The sequence below is a fragment of the Aythya marila genome, assembly GCF_965140915.1.
Source record: "Aythya marila genome assembly, chromosome: 3".
NCBI classification, from domain to species: domain Eukaryota; kingdom Metazoa; phylum Chordata; class Aves; order Anseriformes; family Anatidae; genus Aythya; species Aythya marila.
This window is the reverse complement of record NC_139044.1, coordinates 3,341,447-3,355,293: the sequence shown is the minus strand read 5'-3', so window position 1 is coordinate 3,355,293 and position 13,847 is coordinate 3,341,447. Positions and strand designations below refer to the sequence as shown.

At 48.0% G+C, this 13,847-nt stretch overlaps 1 protein-coding gene across 3 annotated transcripts in view; it reads right to left on the bottom strand.

The window, feature by feature from the left end:
• PAK5 (p21 (RAC1) activated kinase 5) overlaps nucleotides 1-13,847 on the bottom strand; it is an 82,438-nt gene that overhangs the window by 30,803 nt on the left and 37,788 nt on the right. For 2 of the 3 annotated variants that reach the window (XM_082757575.1, XM_082757576.1), the window contains exon 3: nucleotides 6,799-7,013. In XM_082757575.1, coding sequence (XP_082613701.1) covers nucleotides 6,799-7,002 — 204 coding nt within the window. In that variant the 5' untranslated portion in view covers nucleotides 7,003-7,013. Of the gene's footprint in view, nucleotides 1-6,798; nucleotides 7,014-8,291; nucleotides 8,342-13,847 lie in introns of those variants that run through there. The other variant, XM_082757577.1, reaches the window with a different exon arrangement.

The following is a 13,847-nucleotide window of genomic DNA, read 5'->3' as shown; positions in this document are numbered from 1 at the left end:
GGGGCCAAAAGCGTGCCTAAATGAACTGGAAGAAAACAGCAGCCACGTGAACAGTGCTGGAGGCAGCTCCCTTCTCAGGGCAGGCAAGCAAGAGGAGGTCCTGCAACAGTCTCCTATAAAGTCGTCTACAGGGACTAACTTCCACGTTAAAAAATGAACGTGATCACCTGTCCTTGCTCAGGATCTAATTCCTACCTCTTTGCAGGTTATCCAGCACCACCTGCAGAGCATTCCCAGCCCGCTACCCCCAAGGGAGACCAGATTCCATTTCTGAAATGCTAACGCGGAGAGTTTGCCGCAGGTTGCTGTGTTTCTCGAGCACTAAAGCAGGCTCTAAAGCCTCAGCAGATGTCAACTGTGACCTCTAGACTTACTTTCAATCTTCACTTAGCGTATTGCAAAGTCCTGCTCACCCAGCTAAACTCTCATCAGTATAACTCAAGCTTGAACATCACTGCCCTTGCAAGATTTCTCCGGCACTAATATTACTTAAAATTGCTATGCTGATACAAACAGTATTTAAAAACATTCTTTTATGAATTTTTCTTGAAAAAAACACCATCTTTATGCACAGAATTCTGTAATCCATATTGCTGTCTATCATTGCTATGGGCCCAGTAAATCCTTTCTCATGTGAGCAGATCAATGCAAGCTCCTTTGGGGCTGCTGGGGACCTTTCAAACGAGGGACGTGACCAGCAGGTAACTGACTGTCACCCCTCCAAGGCAGAGAGGCAAAATCATCCACTTACAGCCTCAGGTCAGTGTTAAATACGTCTACATGGTCTAATGAAGACCAAAGCATCGCCCCCTTACCCTGCACTGCCTGCATTAGCTACAGGGACCACAACATAAAACCCTATTTCTGCCAGCAAAATCTGAGAGGCATTTAAGCATATTTCAAAGACACAAATAAGAAGATGGAAGGTGACAATTTTTTTTATTTTTTTTTTTTGCCACTTAAAATATTTATTCTGAATGGTGTCAGGGTTTTTCATACTAGCAACCGCAGCGTTTCTCTAGGATGGCCAGGTCCTGCTTATGAACCCTGGTGCTGGTGTCTGCATCTCAGCTGCAAACAGACCCTTCAAACACACGTGGCTGAACGTGGGGTTTGTTATGAGGGGTATTTTGGTCAGAAAAATTATGTGAACAGTTCCTTTTCTGGTTCATTATAAACTGAGGAACATTTTCTGTTTGAGTCAAACTGAAATGATGATGATGATGCCAGTTTCTTCTCATCCGAAGGAAGTTCTGGAAAAAGGCAATGGTACGAAAGCAAACAAGCTGCTGCTGCAAATCTGATCGGGAACTTCCCTGTTCAGAAAGCTATGAGGAATAACCGAGAATACACCAGCTAAAAAAGCACCGTGAAAAAGAAGAGCTTCCCTCATTTTAGGATGGCTACGGGTTGCCAGCGTGACTCCGCAGTAAAAAAAATTCTGTGCATCAGCTAGCGTGCTTTTGACAGAGATGAAGACTTCTTAATGCCACTGAATGCATTTGGTATGGATGGGGAAAACTTAAGGAAGATGTAGGAGGAACTGAGAACCTTGTATTAGCGGAGCAATAGCATTCCTCTCTCCTAACTATTGCTCTTGGGCAGGTTTTTCACTGTATCTGAGCTCCCCGTCAGCGGAGAGGCACAGGCAGCAGCAGAAACATCACCCCAAACAGCCCCGTTCCCAGCTGCTTCCCGGGGTGCTTGGCATCCAGTGCTGCCAAGGCTGCTTCCATCTTTGAAACCAAAGTATTCCAACATTTTCACAGAAAAAAAGAAGAAATAGTTTCTCATCTCTAAGATGTGTCTTCCTCCAGCTGAAACTCTTCACATTGAAACTGCGCTTTCCATAAAATGAACTGCTCATCTGAAAAAAAAGTTCCCATTCTTTTATTCAGGCATTTTCTCTTTCACGCTAAACTTCGCATGAAGTAACAATATTCTTCGAGAAGACTTATGCAAAAGCCTACAATTTTCTGATATCAAACCATCAGAAATAAAAGTTCCTACTGTATAGTGCAGTACGTATGAGAACATATTAACCTAGTGATATGTGTTATAATAAACAAAGCTGTGAATTTCTACCATTTATTCATATTGTGGATGACTTTTATTTGTACAGAGACAATCTTTCCTCCGAGATTACACAAAATCAGCGACTTGGCTCTTCTCACACCAAGCCAATGTCACAGTAAGACGCATTCTTGGACACTAGGTGGCATATTCGGATTGCGTCTGTACAGGGAGGTGCAGAAGTAGCATTGTCACAGAGATGTGGAAAACTGAGCAGCCCTCAAGAGAGGAGCATTATCCCTTCGAAAGAAAGAGCATCTACTTAAATATGCTGCGATAATTTCTTCTGGCACCGTGTAGCATCAAAAGCATTCCTGCTTCGTCATCAAAATAAATTGAGAGTGGAACTGCATTACAGGGCAACTGCAAAGCTGACCGTAATTACCTGTGAATGAAGATGAGCAAGGGAAGCTGGAAGGAAACTGGCCGGAAAGGCTGGCAGGGACCTCTGCAGGCTGTCCAGCCCCACCTTCTGCTCAGAGCACAGCTAGCATCGAAGCCTGGTCAGGTGGCTCAAGGCATCGTCCACCAAAGTTTGCCCTCTGCAAGGGTTGAGTCTCTCTGTCCCACAGTGCTTACTGGCAAAACGTTTTCTTTCCACCCCAAATTTCCCATGTTGCAAGGTGTTAGCTTTTTGCCTGTTTTAGAAATGTCCCCTTCACCTGATCTCCTCCCAGACGAGCCCACGCCGGGCCCAATACGTGACTGAGAAGCGTGCAACTGGAAAGCAGAGTTCATAAGCACCAATTAGCACGATGTGGTTACAAGGAAGGCCCACGAGATGTCAGCAGCCCTTCGGGTCCTGTGCTGGCAAGAGCAGTGCTGTGGCTCTGAGGTTTCCTGCTGGATGGGAGCCAACCTTCTTCAAGCAAGAGCTTCAAATTGTCCCATCCACAGGGGTATCACAGGGGGAATAAATAAAATCAAGTAGCTACAGAGGGGAGAGAAAATATGTGGCTATTAAAAGAGCCACAGAAAGTAACTCATTTTCTGATTATATTTTCTCTGTGTAATGCAGAGGCTGACACACAGTAGTACAAGCTTAAAAAGGTTTTAAAGATTACAGCAAATTCAGTGGTATCCAGGTCAATTTTGAGAGGCAGCAGTGAGGAAAACTAAAACTGCAGATAACACAAACCACACGGATTACACCCCTGAAACATGAGGATGAAGGAGAGGAAAGTCAGTGACCCCGCAGTGTGCCCCGTCCCACATTCCCTGCCCTGTGAAGCCCAGCGGCAGGTAAAGGAGCTGCTGCAGGTGAATGGCACAGTTACCCTGCATCTCAGGAACAAGTGGCATCTTCTAGTCCTCAGCGCTGCCCTGCTCCCGCTGACGGCCGTGGACGTCCAAGCATCTTAGTGGAACACCTCCATGAAACCAATGCTGGGCTCTTTTGGCAAGAAGCCCCCACATAAGGCTCCCGGTACTTCACGAGGTCTATTTTAAGTACAGGAAGACGTACAGAGTTCACATTTTTCACACAGAGATGTTTTCAGTGAAAAATCAGCCTTTTATCAAAACTCCCTCTTCTCCACACCCCAAAGCTATCGAGATCGTTGTCGCTTTCTGTTTTGCATGAGATCTTGTGCTGTGTTTTACTGATCCTCGCTAGCATCTCCAACACACAGCCCCTTGCTCGTATCTGGGTCACCCGCGCCGAGCAGGGGAATCCTATTATTGTTTCTGCTTGTACTGGGAATGAATGAATTTGTACAGCCAGCTCAGGTCTGCATTCAAGCTCTGACATTACCACGACAAGCCAGCGGCAGCCACGTGCGACAGGACCATGAGCCTTTATCCCAGCCCATGCAGATCTGTCGGACAAGCCCAGGAGGGGATCTCCCAGGGGTCTCCTCCCAGGAGATTCGGGAGCCTGGGGTGCTGCCTCTCCATCAGCGCTGCTGCTTTCAGGACAGACGGAGCACTGAGTGTATTTTTACCCGAAGGGATACACTACAGGCCATCAGGTCCTATCTGCTTGGCAGATTGAGAAACGAGCAAACAGCACGAATGGGGAGGGCAGCAAAACCCACATAAGCCAAGAAAAGTCTTTCCCTTCCTCTGTTTTGGCTCTGTGTGAAGCCCAAAGCAAACAAACCCCAGCTCTGTCTCAAAACCCAGCAAACATCCTCTTCAACTCTACCCCTATCATGTGTGAGGCCGTACAGCTGTGAAGGCACACCCATTAGCAGCGATGCCTCTGCCTTGCTCTGTGTGTGTAGCCAACACTGATGTAATTAAAAAGAGAAATTAATAAATGCAGAAGAGCAAAGCTTCCGAAGTGCCACATCACCTGAAACCACTGCTCAGTCAACTCTGGCCAAGTGTCTCAGCCCAGCGTAACTCCAGGACTCGGGACATGCCCAAATATCAATCTGCTGCTACAGCCCCGTGCATTTACCAGGTGCTAATTAAGCCATATCAACTGCTGTATGGACAGAAGAAAAACCAGTAAACAATATTATGACCTTGGAGCCTTTGGCTCCCATCTTCCCAAACTGCAAAGCATTGCAGATCTTCAGTTCTCACCAAAGCCGTAAAATCCTTGGTGCCTAGATCACTTTTGAACAGAACTGAAGGTGCTAGCGCATGTGCACACACAAAAGCTTCATTAAATGTTTATGCTGCACTACTTTAGCAACATGAAATATTTTCCAAGTTTCTCCCTGTAAGTTACGTTGAAACAGAGCATAATTCTTAATATAGAGTAACACAATTTCTTTTAATATTCTTGTACTAAAATTAAAAATCCCATCTTCCCTCTGCGCAGACAGCCCCTCCTGTGGGTCCCTCTGCAGATGGGCTTCTTTGTGCCCAGCCCCACGCCGAGTGCCGAGACAGGGACTGGGTTACACACAGCCCGGCCCCAGGAAATGTGCCACGGGAGGGTGCACGATGGACCCTGGTAGCCCAAGAACTCCTGATCCATACAGATACATAAGGCCCCTGGTAGATGGACATATGTAGTCCTCTGAAACACAGACAGAAAAGCAAACCAGACAATTTCTTGGGAACGACTGCCAGGGATTTTCCCCACCTTGAAGTGCTGCAGATACTCATTCGGGGCTTGAACCTTCCCAGCCCGCAGCGTGTATTGCATCACCAGGGCTCTGCTCACAAATAAAGCTATGCAGATGTCCGTCTGCAGGCCTAGACCCAGATCCACGCTGCCTGTAAGCTGTTGAAGAGCTAATACATTTTAAAACGTTTTAAACTTACAGATTTGCGGCTCCAGAACTACGGAAAAAAGATGGCACTACTGCAAGATAAGAAACGGATTTGTTCATTTTCAAACATCTTTATGCATTCGTGTCAAAATACCCAAAGATATTTTGGTGTTTAAAAGGACCGTGAAACAAGCTTGCTCCTCTGCCCTAGCTGCCAAAGGTTTGCCTGCTTTTTTTCCCCACGTTATTCAGGGCCTCTACCATACAGCAAGATATTTGATCACAGCAAAAAATCCAAGACTTTGCTTTTATCCCCCTTGTCCTGTAGAAACACCCAGCAATCCTGATCAGCAAGTGATGAGTGTCCTTCAGGAGCAGGCAGTAAATGCAAATTTAGCAAAGAGCACTTATGAAATATAAATACAGAGCCCGTGCTCTCAGGATTATCCGATTTTCGCTTGCTGCAGAAAAATCCACACGAAGATGAAATCCTAAATTTATCTTTCAGCTGCGTGACAGTGAAGGGTACGTGTACTGCCAGCACACAGGTGTCATCTACTGGTAGTTAGGATGCGCAGTCCCAGAAACACTGCTAAGTGAGGGCACGTTTGCCCATCTGTATCTTGAACCTCTAAGGATGGGGATCCCAGGGCTGCACTGGTGCCTGTCCAGTGCTGCCTTAGCCTCTGAACCAAGGTTTCTCCTCCCCTGTCCAGTCTGAACCTCGCAAGCCACATCCTGGGGCTGTTTCCCCTCATTTTATCACCCCGAAGAAGCTCTGCTCCACCACCCGCATAACCCCCCAGGCAGCAGTGGGTGGTGATGAGATCCCTCCCTCAGCTCCTTGCTGGGCTCAACAAGCTATTTCATTTTTTAACTTCTATGTACTTTTCCCTCTCTCCCTTGCTCCAAACTGCGTTTGCCTAAAGCACCTTTCTTAAATTAATTATCAAGGAGGTTTAAGCTGCAGAAGAGCAACGTCTGGGGCCTCCACTGGGATTTGGGGCTTTTTCTCCTGCAGCCCAGAAACATGAAGGAATGGCCCCAGTAAGACCCATGATATACACTCCTCTGGGACAGTTCTACAAGTTTTATAAATATAATTTTTCCTTGCAGCACTAGCAATTAAATATTTGGATTTGCAGCTCTCTCTGTACCTGCACACTCTCCAGCCCTGCCAGGACAGCCGCTCAGGGCGATGCGGATAAATATTTTCTGTCTGTTGGTGCTCGGTGGCCAAGCCTGACACGTCACCTCCTTCTCACTTCCTTCTATTTCTAGCAATGTAGGCAGAGTAAATATACTTGAGTGGTTGCAGCAGAGTAATCAGATAATCTGTCGCTAAGATGTAGTTGCATCCAGAAATTGGGATAACAGGCTCCCAAGGGTAGCCCCCCCTGCAGTGGGTACCTTCTGAGAGCACAAGCAGGCTTTTTGGGGCTGAGACCAAGCCCAACTTCAACTCCAAAGCAGTATGGCTTCGCTGAGGCTACATGCAATTAAAGACAGGCTAGGAAATACCATGGAGAGGAGAAACAAAGACTTTGCACGATACCTTCATAGGCGCGAGCTGGATGGGAGTGATGCATGAGGGGTCCACCATAGGCTTGGGCCTGTTGGCCGTGTCCGCCAGCAAGCTGTGCCACTGCTGAGGTAGCCCCGTGAACTTCTGCTCCCGGTGGTCAAAGCCCGTGTGAACCCGATGCTCAAAGTTGGAGGGCCCGGAAATTTCCAGCCTTTTCTTCTTCTTTCCAAACATGGTGGAAAAATCTGGAGAAGTAACAAGGGAACAGGAAAGGGGAAAGAAAATCTTAATGCTCTGTTGCAGCCTGCAGCCGTTCTCTCTCCTGCATGGCGAATTTCAGACATTATTAGCTAAACACCTGCAGAGGTTTTAATTTTACTCCACGCTTCCCACCTTTGAGGTCTATGCCTGGAAAGCACTTATCTGCCCCCTGCTCACAGGATCTGAGATTGCAGGGAATTACCTCGGTCTCTGACCTGCACGTGCCCGTAATACCTCGTGGAATAAGGAGCTGCCCCGATCCTTAGCAGAGAAAGCCCCGGGTCCTACTTTCTGCTCCTCTCCCAGCTGCTCTGCTCGATCTGCAGGGTGCATCCCAGGAGAGCTGGCAGCCCGGAGCTTTACGGCTGCAGCGCTGTACGGCTCTGCTCGGAGGCCAGCACTCCGTGCGAGCAGCAATTTATTCCTACGCCATTGCAGCGCTGCAAATAGAGGGAGAGCACAGAGCTAATTCTAACCCTGCATAAACGCCTTCATCTGCATTTGTAAAGGGTCGCGCTCACCAGTGGTACTGGCTGCTGCGATGCATTTACATCGTGTGAGCTTGTCCTTCAGAGGGAGACAAGTTGCTGTGAGAGAGCCGCATCCTGGGGTGCTGCGTGGCCGGGTGCAGCTCGCTGGCTGGTGGCCAGCACCCTCAGGTGGCCCCAATTACAGCCAGGGCCCTCCTGATTTAGAGGTGCAGAAGCAGGGGCAGCTCCTCTGATCCCTGTGCACATGGTGTAGGGAGGAGCAGAGGATCCCTCGGCCACTGCTGCAAGGAGCTGGAGGCTGTCAGAAGAAACGTGACCTGCCCTGTTCGTACCTCGCTGGCCAGAGCTGGCTGCCTGGTAAAACCAAGTGTTAGAGCATTTACTCGGCAGAAAGTGAGACTTTGGTTAACTCCAGTACTTGTTATTCCCTGATGTTGACAGAGACTTGTTAATCTAAAGTCTTCTGTAATTCTCCAGGTGCTGTTAGCATCCTGGGAGGGTTTAACCACACAGGTCTCTAATGATGGAAGCCCCCCAAAACTTAAGTTTTTTTGCACTGGGATTTCAAATATTTTTTGCAATCTCTGGTGCAGCCTCATGCTCCTCCTAAAAGGAGGAGTTTGGATGAACTTTGGTGTGTGTTTCAGGAACTGGGGCACCCTTTCTTTGGAGAAAGGAGGAGTACAAGTATTTATTTAGCATTAATGCCTCTGGTCAGGGGTACTCAGCTTGAATGCTTTTGCTTGAAAATATTTGTTCAGAAATGCTTACAAATAGCTGTCAAGATGGCAACTTGTTCCGAGCTTGATTCTGATTTTGTGACTATTTTGGATATTTTTCCACCATTTTCTGGTGCGGTTTCATTTTGTTTGTCCCAGTGATGAGTGGGGGTTTGTCTTCCTCCTGAGGCAGCTGGGGAGAGGCTGCAGGAAAAAGGAAATAACTGCAAATCAAAAGGAAAAAAGGTATTTGCTCACTGTCAGAATAGGAAACCGCTAAAACACTCAACATTTGGATTGGTCCTTGGGTTTGGTCAATTTTACCTTAAACGAAGCAGAGCTCATTGGGAATATCGAGGCAAGTTCAGAACTGGCTTTTACAAAGGACTACAGAAAACTGCTGCCTAAGGGACTTTGGAGAAATCCCTGGCCCCAGGGAAATGAAATGCGGTCCTGTTGCTTTTCAGTGAAATACTGTCCTGGAAAAATTCTCTGCTTGCTCTCTATTGCCTTAAAAATAGCCCTCCACCTTGATCTTGTGGCCATTTCAAGCAGGGCTTAGTAAGCCCTCAAGCAGCAGGAACAGGAGCACCTGCCTCAAATAGAAGAGCCAGCTGGTGAGGAGGCCAGAAGCTTTCTAAAACCTCTCCCATCACAGGAGAGACTCAGCTGGGAAGCTGCTGCCCCAGCTTTATGAGTCAGGCGGAGCAGCTGCCGGAGAAGCTCAGGGAAGAAAATACAGTTGCATTACTGCTCCTAAAAGAGATGGGATGATAAATCAAGTATGTGTTCCACCCTCGTTCCCTCTCAGTATTTCACTAAAAGATCAGGCCCCTTGTCTGGAAATTGCCTGTTGGGTGCTCTACACATCCCCTCTGTGCGTGTGCAGGTGATGTCTCCCCTAGGCGTAATTTCTTTAGATGGAGCAGACTTGCTCGCCTTCCTTGGCCTTCCCCTGAAGGTCTCATCTTCCACACTTCCCTCTGGCTCTTGTTCCCCTTCTCTTGACTCCCTCCAAATCTCCTGCCCTGTTGGCCAGTCTCTTTCTCCACATCTGTTAACTTCAGTCTCCTGAAACCTGTTATAATCGCTTGGAACATCACAGGCCTTTTATTTTTCTTGTTGATGGCACGCCCGATACCTTGTGGTACTTGCAGAACCACTTCCAGCGTAGCCCGAAGTCTTTATGATTGGTTTCTGCTCAAGGTTATTTACTTTTGAGCCTTAAACAGAAGCACCAGCAGCTCAGGCAGTAGCTTGTACTCACTGATCATCTCCAGGGCTCCACGAGCTGCAGCTGGTGTCAGATCAATGGATCTGGGTTGATTTCATTCACCCTCTGGGATCTGAATCTATCAGGCCTACTGGAGTCACATTTTAAATCAACAGCTCTAGAAATGTGCTTCTTCATCTAACCAGTGCCAGAACTTGCATGGCTTCCACGCTGGACTTGCTCCCTAATGCAACTGCTGGATGCTTCGAGTCCTCCAGACACCGGTGGGTAAAAGCTGGCACTGGTGCACATTGCCTTCTTAAAGAAGTAATTCATTACTACTTTAATTCAAGACATTATTCTCGTTTTTAAATTGCTTTTTGTTACGCTGCTCTCTTCCATGTTTTAAGTACTACTACAGCTGGATGTAAATGTGGAACTTGGCCCAGCTGCACCTTTACCTTCTCAGGAGAGCATTTAAGTCTCACGCCTGATGCCAAGGCCACGCTTTCACACAGGGGCAGCATTTGAAGCCTGGGCAACGGGACTCGCTCTCCCTTCTGACTGCACCTCATGCTTACATCAGCTTAAATCGACCGTGAAGCTACAGCAGGAGAGACAGGGATACCAGCACCTCGTACAAGAAGAGACAGATTCAGCCATGCGGGCAAAAGCACAAATGCTGTGTGTCTCTATGGCCGGAGAGCATCTCCTGGGGGGCTGTGCCCATGACAGGCGGCCAGGAAACCCGGCTGACAGCAGCTCTGACCCCACGGGACTGGGGCAGGAGGCCCCCAGGCGATGCAGCCTCTCCTCTGGCTCTGCAAACAGAAATGTGGCACTACCAAGGGAGCAGAGAGCCCTGACTGGCTCCTAATGGCATCAGTAATAGATGCTGAGTGCTGCCTCCCTGCTTCATTAGCCTGCAAGGTCTCCCTGCCTCATTGCAAAGCAAAGCCACGGTCGCTCTAAATAACTGGAATTAATATACGCACTAATCCAAGGAAACTTCATTTCCTCTGATTTCTCCCCAAGAATGCAGCCCTCGTGTGCAATTGCAGGCATGGGCACAACCTTATATACCCCACACAGATGTATCTGTATTTTGGAGAGGAAATAATCTGGCGGATTTGCACTAGCCCCAAATGGCATTTGTGAACAGGAGGCTCTGTGGGCTGCGTACCCAAACTGACCCCCATTCACTCTGCTTTCTCAAAATGATGACTTCAATTACTCCCTCCTTTTTTCAGGCCATCACACTGAAATGCTGCTGCATGTGAATGATGTTGCTTGTTTTCCTTGACTGTCTGGGGCAGCCGAGCCAGTGAAAACTCCTGCTCCTGGCTCCTAAGAGCCCTGGTTTGGTCTCCTGCGTGTCCCAAACAAGGTGCCCGGTCCTCAGATCTCTAAGAGAGAAGACTTAATCTTTTAGCCATAGCTTTATTGACCTGATACAAAAAATAAAGCATTTAATCATATGGGGAAGTAGCAGCGTGGACAAAAGAATGAATGAAAATGTTCTCTAAGGCTTATCAAATTGTTTTGGGAGTAAGAGATGATGACCGACCTCTCATTTCCCCAGGATGCTGGATGGCAGCTGTGCAACAGAAATGCTATGAAGCCTCTGTTGAGAGCAGAGAAGGCATCCTATTAAAGAAAAAGTTCATTCAGGCTCCTCCTACCTGTTCTCTGTCATGGAGAACAGCATCTGTCTCGCAGTTGTTAGGAAACCCTCGTTTCCTAATGGAATGTGTTATGAAAATATCCCCCTGGCAATGGGGCAGTAGCCTGCATTTAGTGGATGAAGAGGGAGGGGGCTGCCTGCAGGGCATCCTCACCCATCCCTCCCCATGCCAGAGCACTCACCCTTAAATTAATCCCTCCTGACAGCCTCCAAGGGCTCTCCTGACCATGCCAGGTCTCTCGGCAAATGCCATCCCTCTGTCCAGCTCCTCCTGCACTCACCCCTACCGACCAAGAGGAAATGAGAGCTGTCACACTCCCAAGTCGTTGCTATTTTTGTGAGGATGAGCACCACCAAGATGCCTGTGTGTGCTTTGCTAACAGTCTGGCTGCTTACAGCGTGGTGCAGGGCGATGCTCAGCGCAAGGCAGGGGCTGCCTCAACGGCTCCTGCTGATGGCAGTGGCCCTGAGCTAGCCCTGGTGGGAAAAAGGAAAAGACAAGACTCATTAAGTGGCTTCAGTGGGGTGCTTCTGCGGAAAGACTTCACCAATCTTTATGCAGCTGTGAGTAGCACATGCGTTTTGTGTTTGTAAATCGGAGTTTTGAAGGAGGCTACCGTGAGCAAATAATTTAATGTCTGATAGAGTCACCAAATGGTGACAACAAAGCTCCATCCCGCTGCCACAGGAGCACAGCAATCCCGGCGAGGTGCTATAGGAGCAATCACGGCATCTTTGCCTTACTGCTGCTCACTGCAGTGCCTAACACCTCGAATGAGATGCCATCAGCCCAGCCTGCCCGTTAGATCTAAGCCAGACCTGAAACAAAGTTCCTAGGGGCTCCTTTTCCTTTCACTCCTTTCCTTCTGCCCCGCCACTGTGCTGCCTCCAGGTCACAGGTGAAGGTACCTTCCTGGTAAGCTGTGTACTACAGCCCTGCCCTGAAGCGCAAGGGTAGTAGTGTTATTTTGGGTGCCACAGGAACCTGTTCAGGTTTTTGCAGGAGGGTGTCCAAGTTCAGGACACCTCTAGGGATTCGCAGCAATAGCCTCCCGATGAAAAGCTAAAGCCTTGCCCAGCTCGTGTCCCTGAGTTTCTCCTGCTGATTTCTACTCAGAGATGACAGGCTGCTCTTTATTCACTCTCATACACCTGGGCTCCATCCTAAGGTTTTGGCAGGTTGCCTCTTCCTGTACTTGAGATCAGGGGGGTACTCAGACAAGCTGATGAACTGAAAAGCTGAAAGTCCAGATTTATGTAAATAGCCCAGGAGAGCGGTTTTCCACTTACAGCAAGTAAAACCTGAGGCAGCTGGAATAAAATGAAAAAAGGACACCTGAAGTTTAAAGGTTAGGAGTGTTCTGTATCTTTTATCCTAAATGTGAGCAATCCGATCAAACCACCAAATGAGCAAACAGAAGTCTGCTCAGTTCTGACTTACGTAGTGCCCAGAGGCTGGTAAAAACTGGGAGATGCTTTTTCTTCCCCTCTCAGTAAGCAGCTCTCCTTTTAGACTGAAAACTATAAGTAGGAAAAGTTAATTTTGTCCTCTACCTTGAAAACTGCCAAGGAGTCCCATGGCATCTGCGAAGCAATGCCAGCTGCACTTGCCATCCCAGACGATCCCACAGACCGAAGGTGTGCAAAGGACTGTGGAGTTTTGTCAGACTTAAAAGCTTACAATAACCTTACAATGAATACAAATAATGAAGGGAGATGGGTATTTTTACTTAAAAATGGAGCTTTTAGAAATTGCGTACCTTGGCTACCCAAGGTCCAAGTTTCTTTTTCTCATGACAGCCCTCCAGCAGCTGGATGCTGTGTCCCACCAAACCAAGGGGACATCCTGTGCTCGGCAGGAAGCCTGGAAGCATTTCTTACCCAAACCTTTCACTGCTCCAGCATGTGACCAAGTTGCAAATACTCCCTCAGTCAGGAGGAGCTTGTTTTTCATTGTCTGCCTCAGCCCAGCAACACGTTTGCTTTTTGAACAGCCAGCAATGAGTTCATTTTCAATTAGGAAGCGCACGCTGCCGTCAGTCCAGCAGTCTGCAGTTCTTACGCAGGGGTTCCTGGTGGTTCCCCAGCTCTGCAGCCTTGCCATGTGGGGCCGGGCAGGCTATTAGGGTTTGGAAATTGGCTTCACACATACTGAACGCTCATCTGCTGCAAGCCCAGTATGCCCCCCAGCCCTGCAAAAAGGGCATATTTTCCCCCAAGGCAGCCACGTGGCCAAAAACACTGATTACAGCCAAAAGTAATACTAAATTCCTTAATTTTCAAGAACTTTTAAGAAGAAATACAGTTTGTAAAATGGGAGATGGGTGCGGGTTGTTATCCTTTAATAATTTTTACTTACTAACAATAGTTTTATGCACATCCCCCAGTCGTTCTCCTACAAAGCAAATATAATGCAATAATACATCATTAGCTCTGCCAGCTTCCATACCCACTTTCTGATTAATTGTAACCTTTTCCGATACACGATCATAAATGAACAGAGTATGAACTGCGAAGCACAAACTAAATTAACGTGTCAAGGCAGCGCTGGAGATAAATGTGAGCGGGCTGGTGCTCATCCCAAGGAGCTCGCTGCTGTCTGCCTGCTGACTAATGGCACAGCTTCCCCCGCTTCTCCTGCAGCTGACACGGGCACAGCTGCTGCTGAGATACGTGGGGAAGACCGAGCCCGGCCAGGGGTAACGGGACAA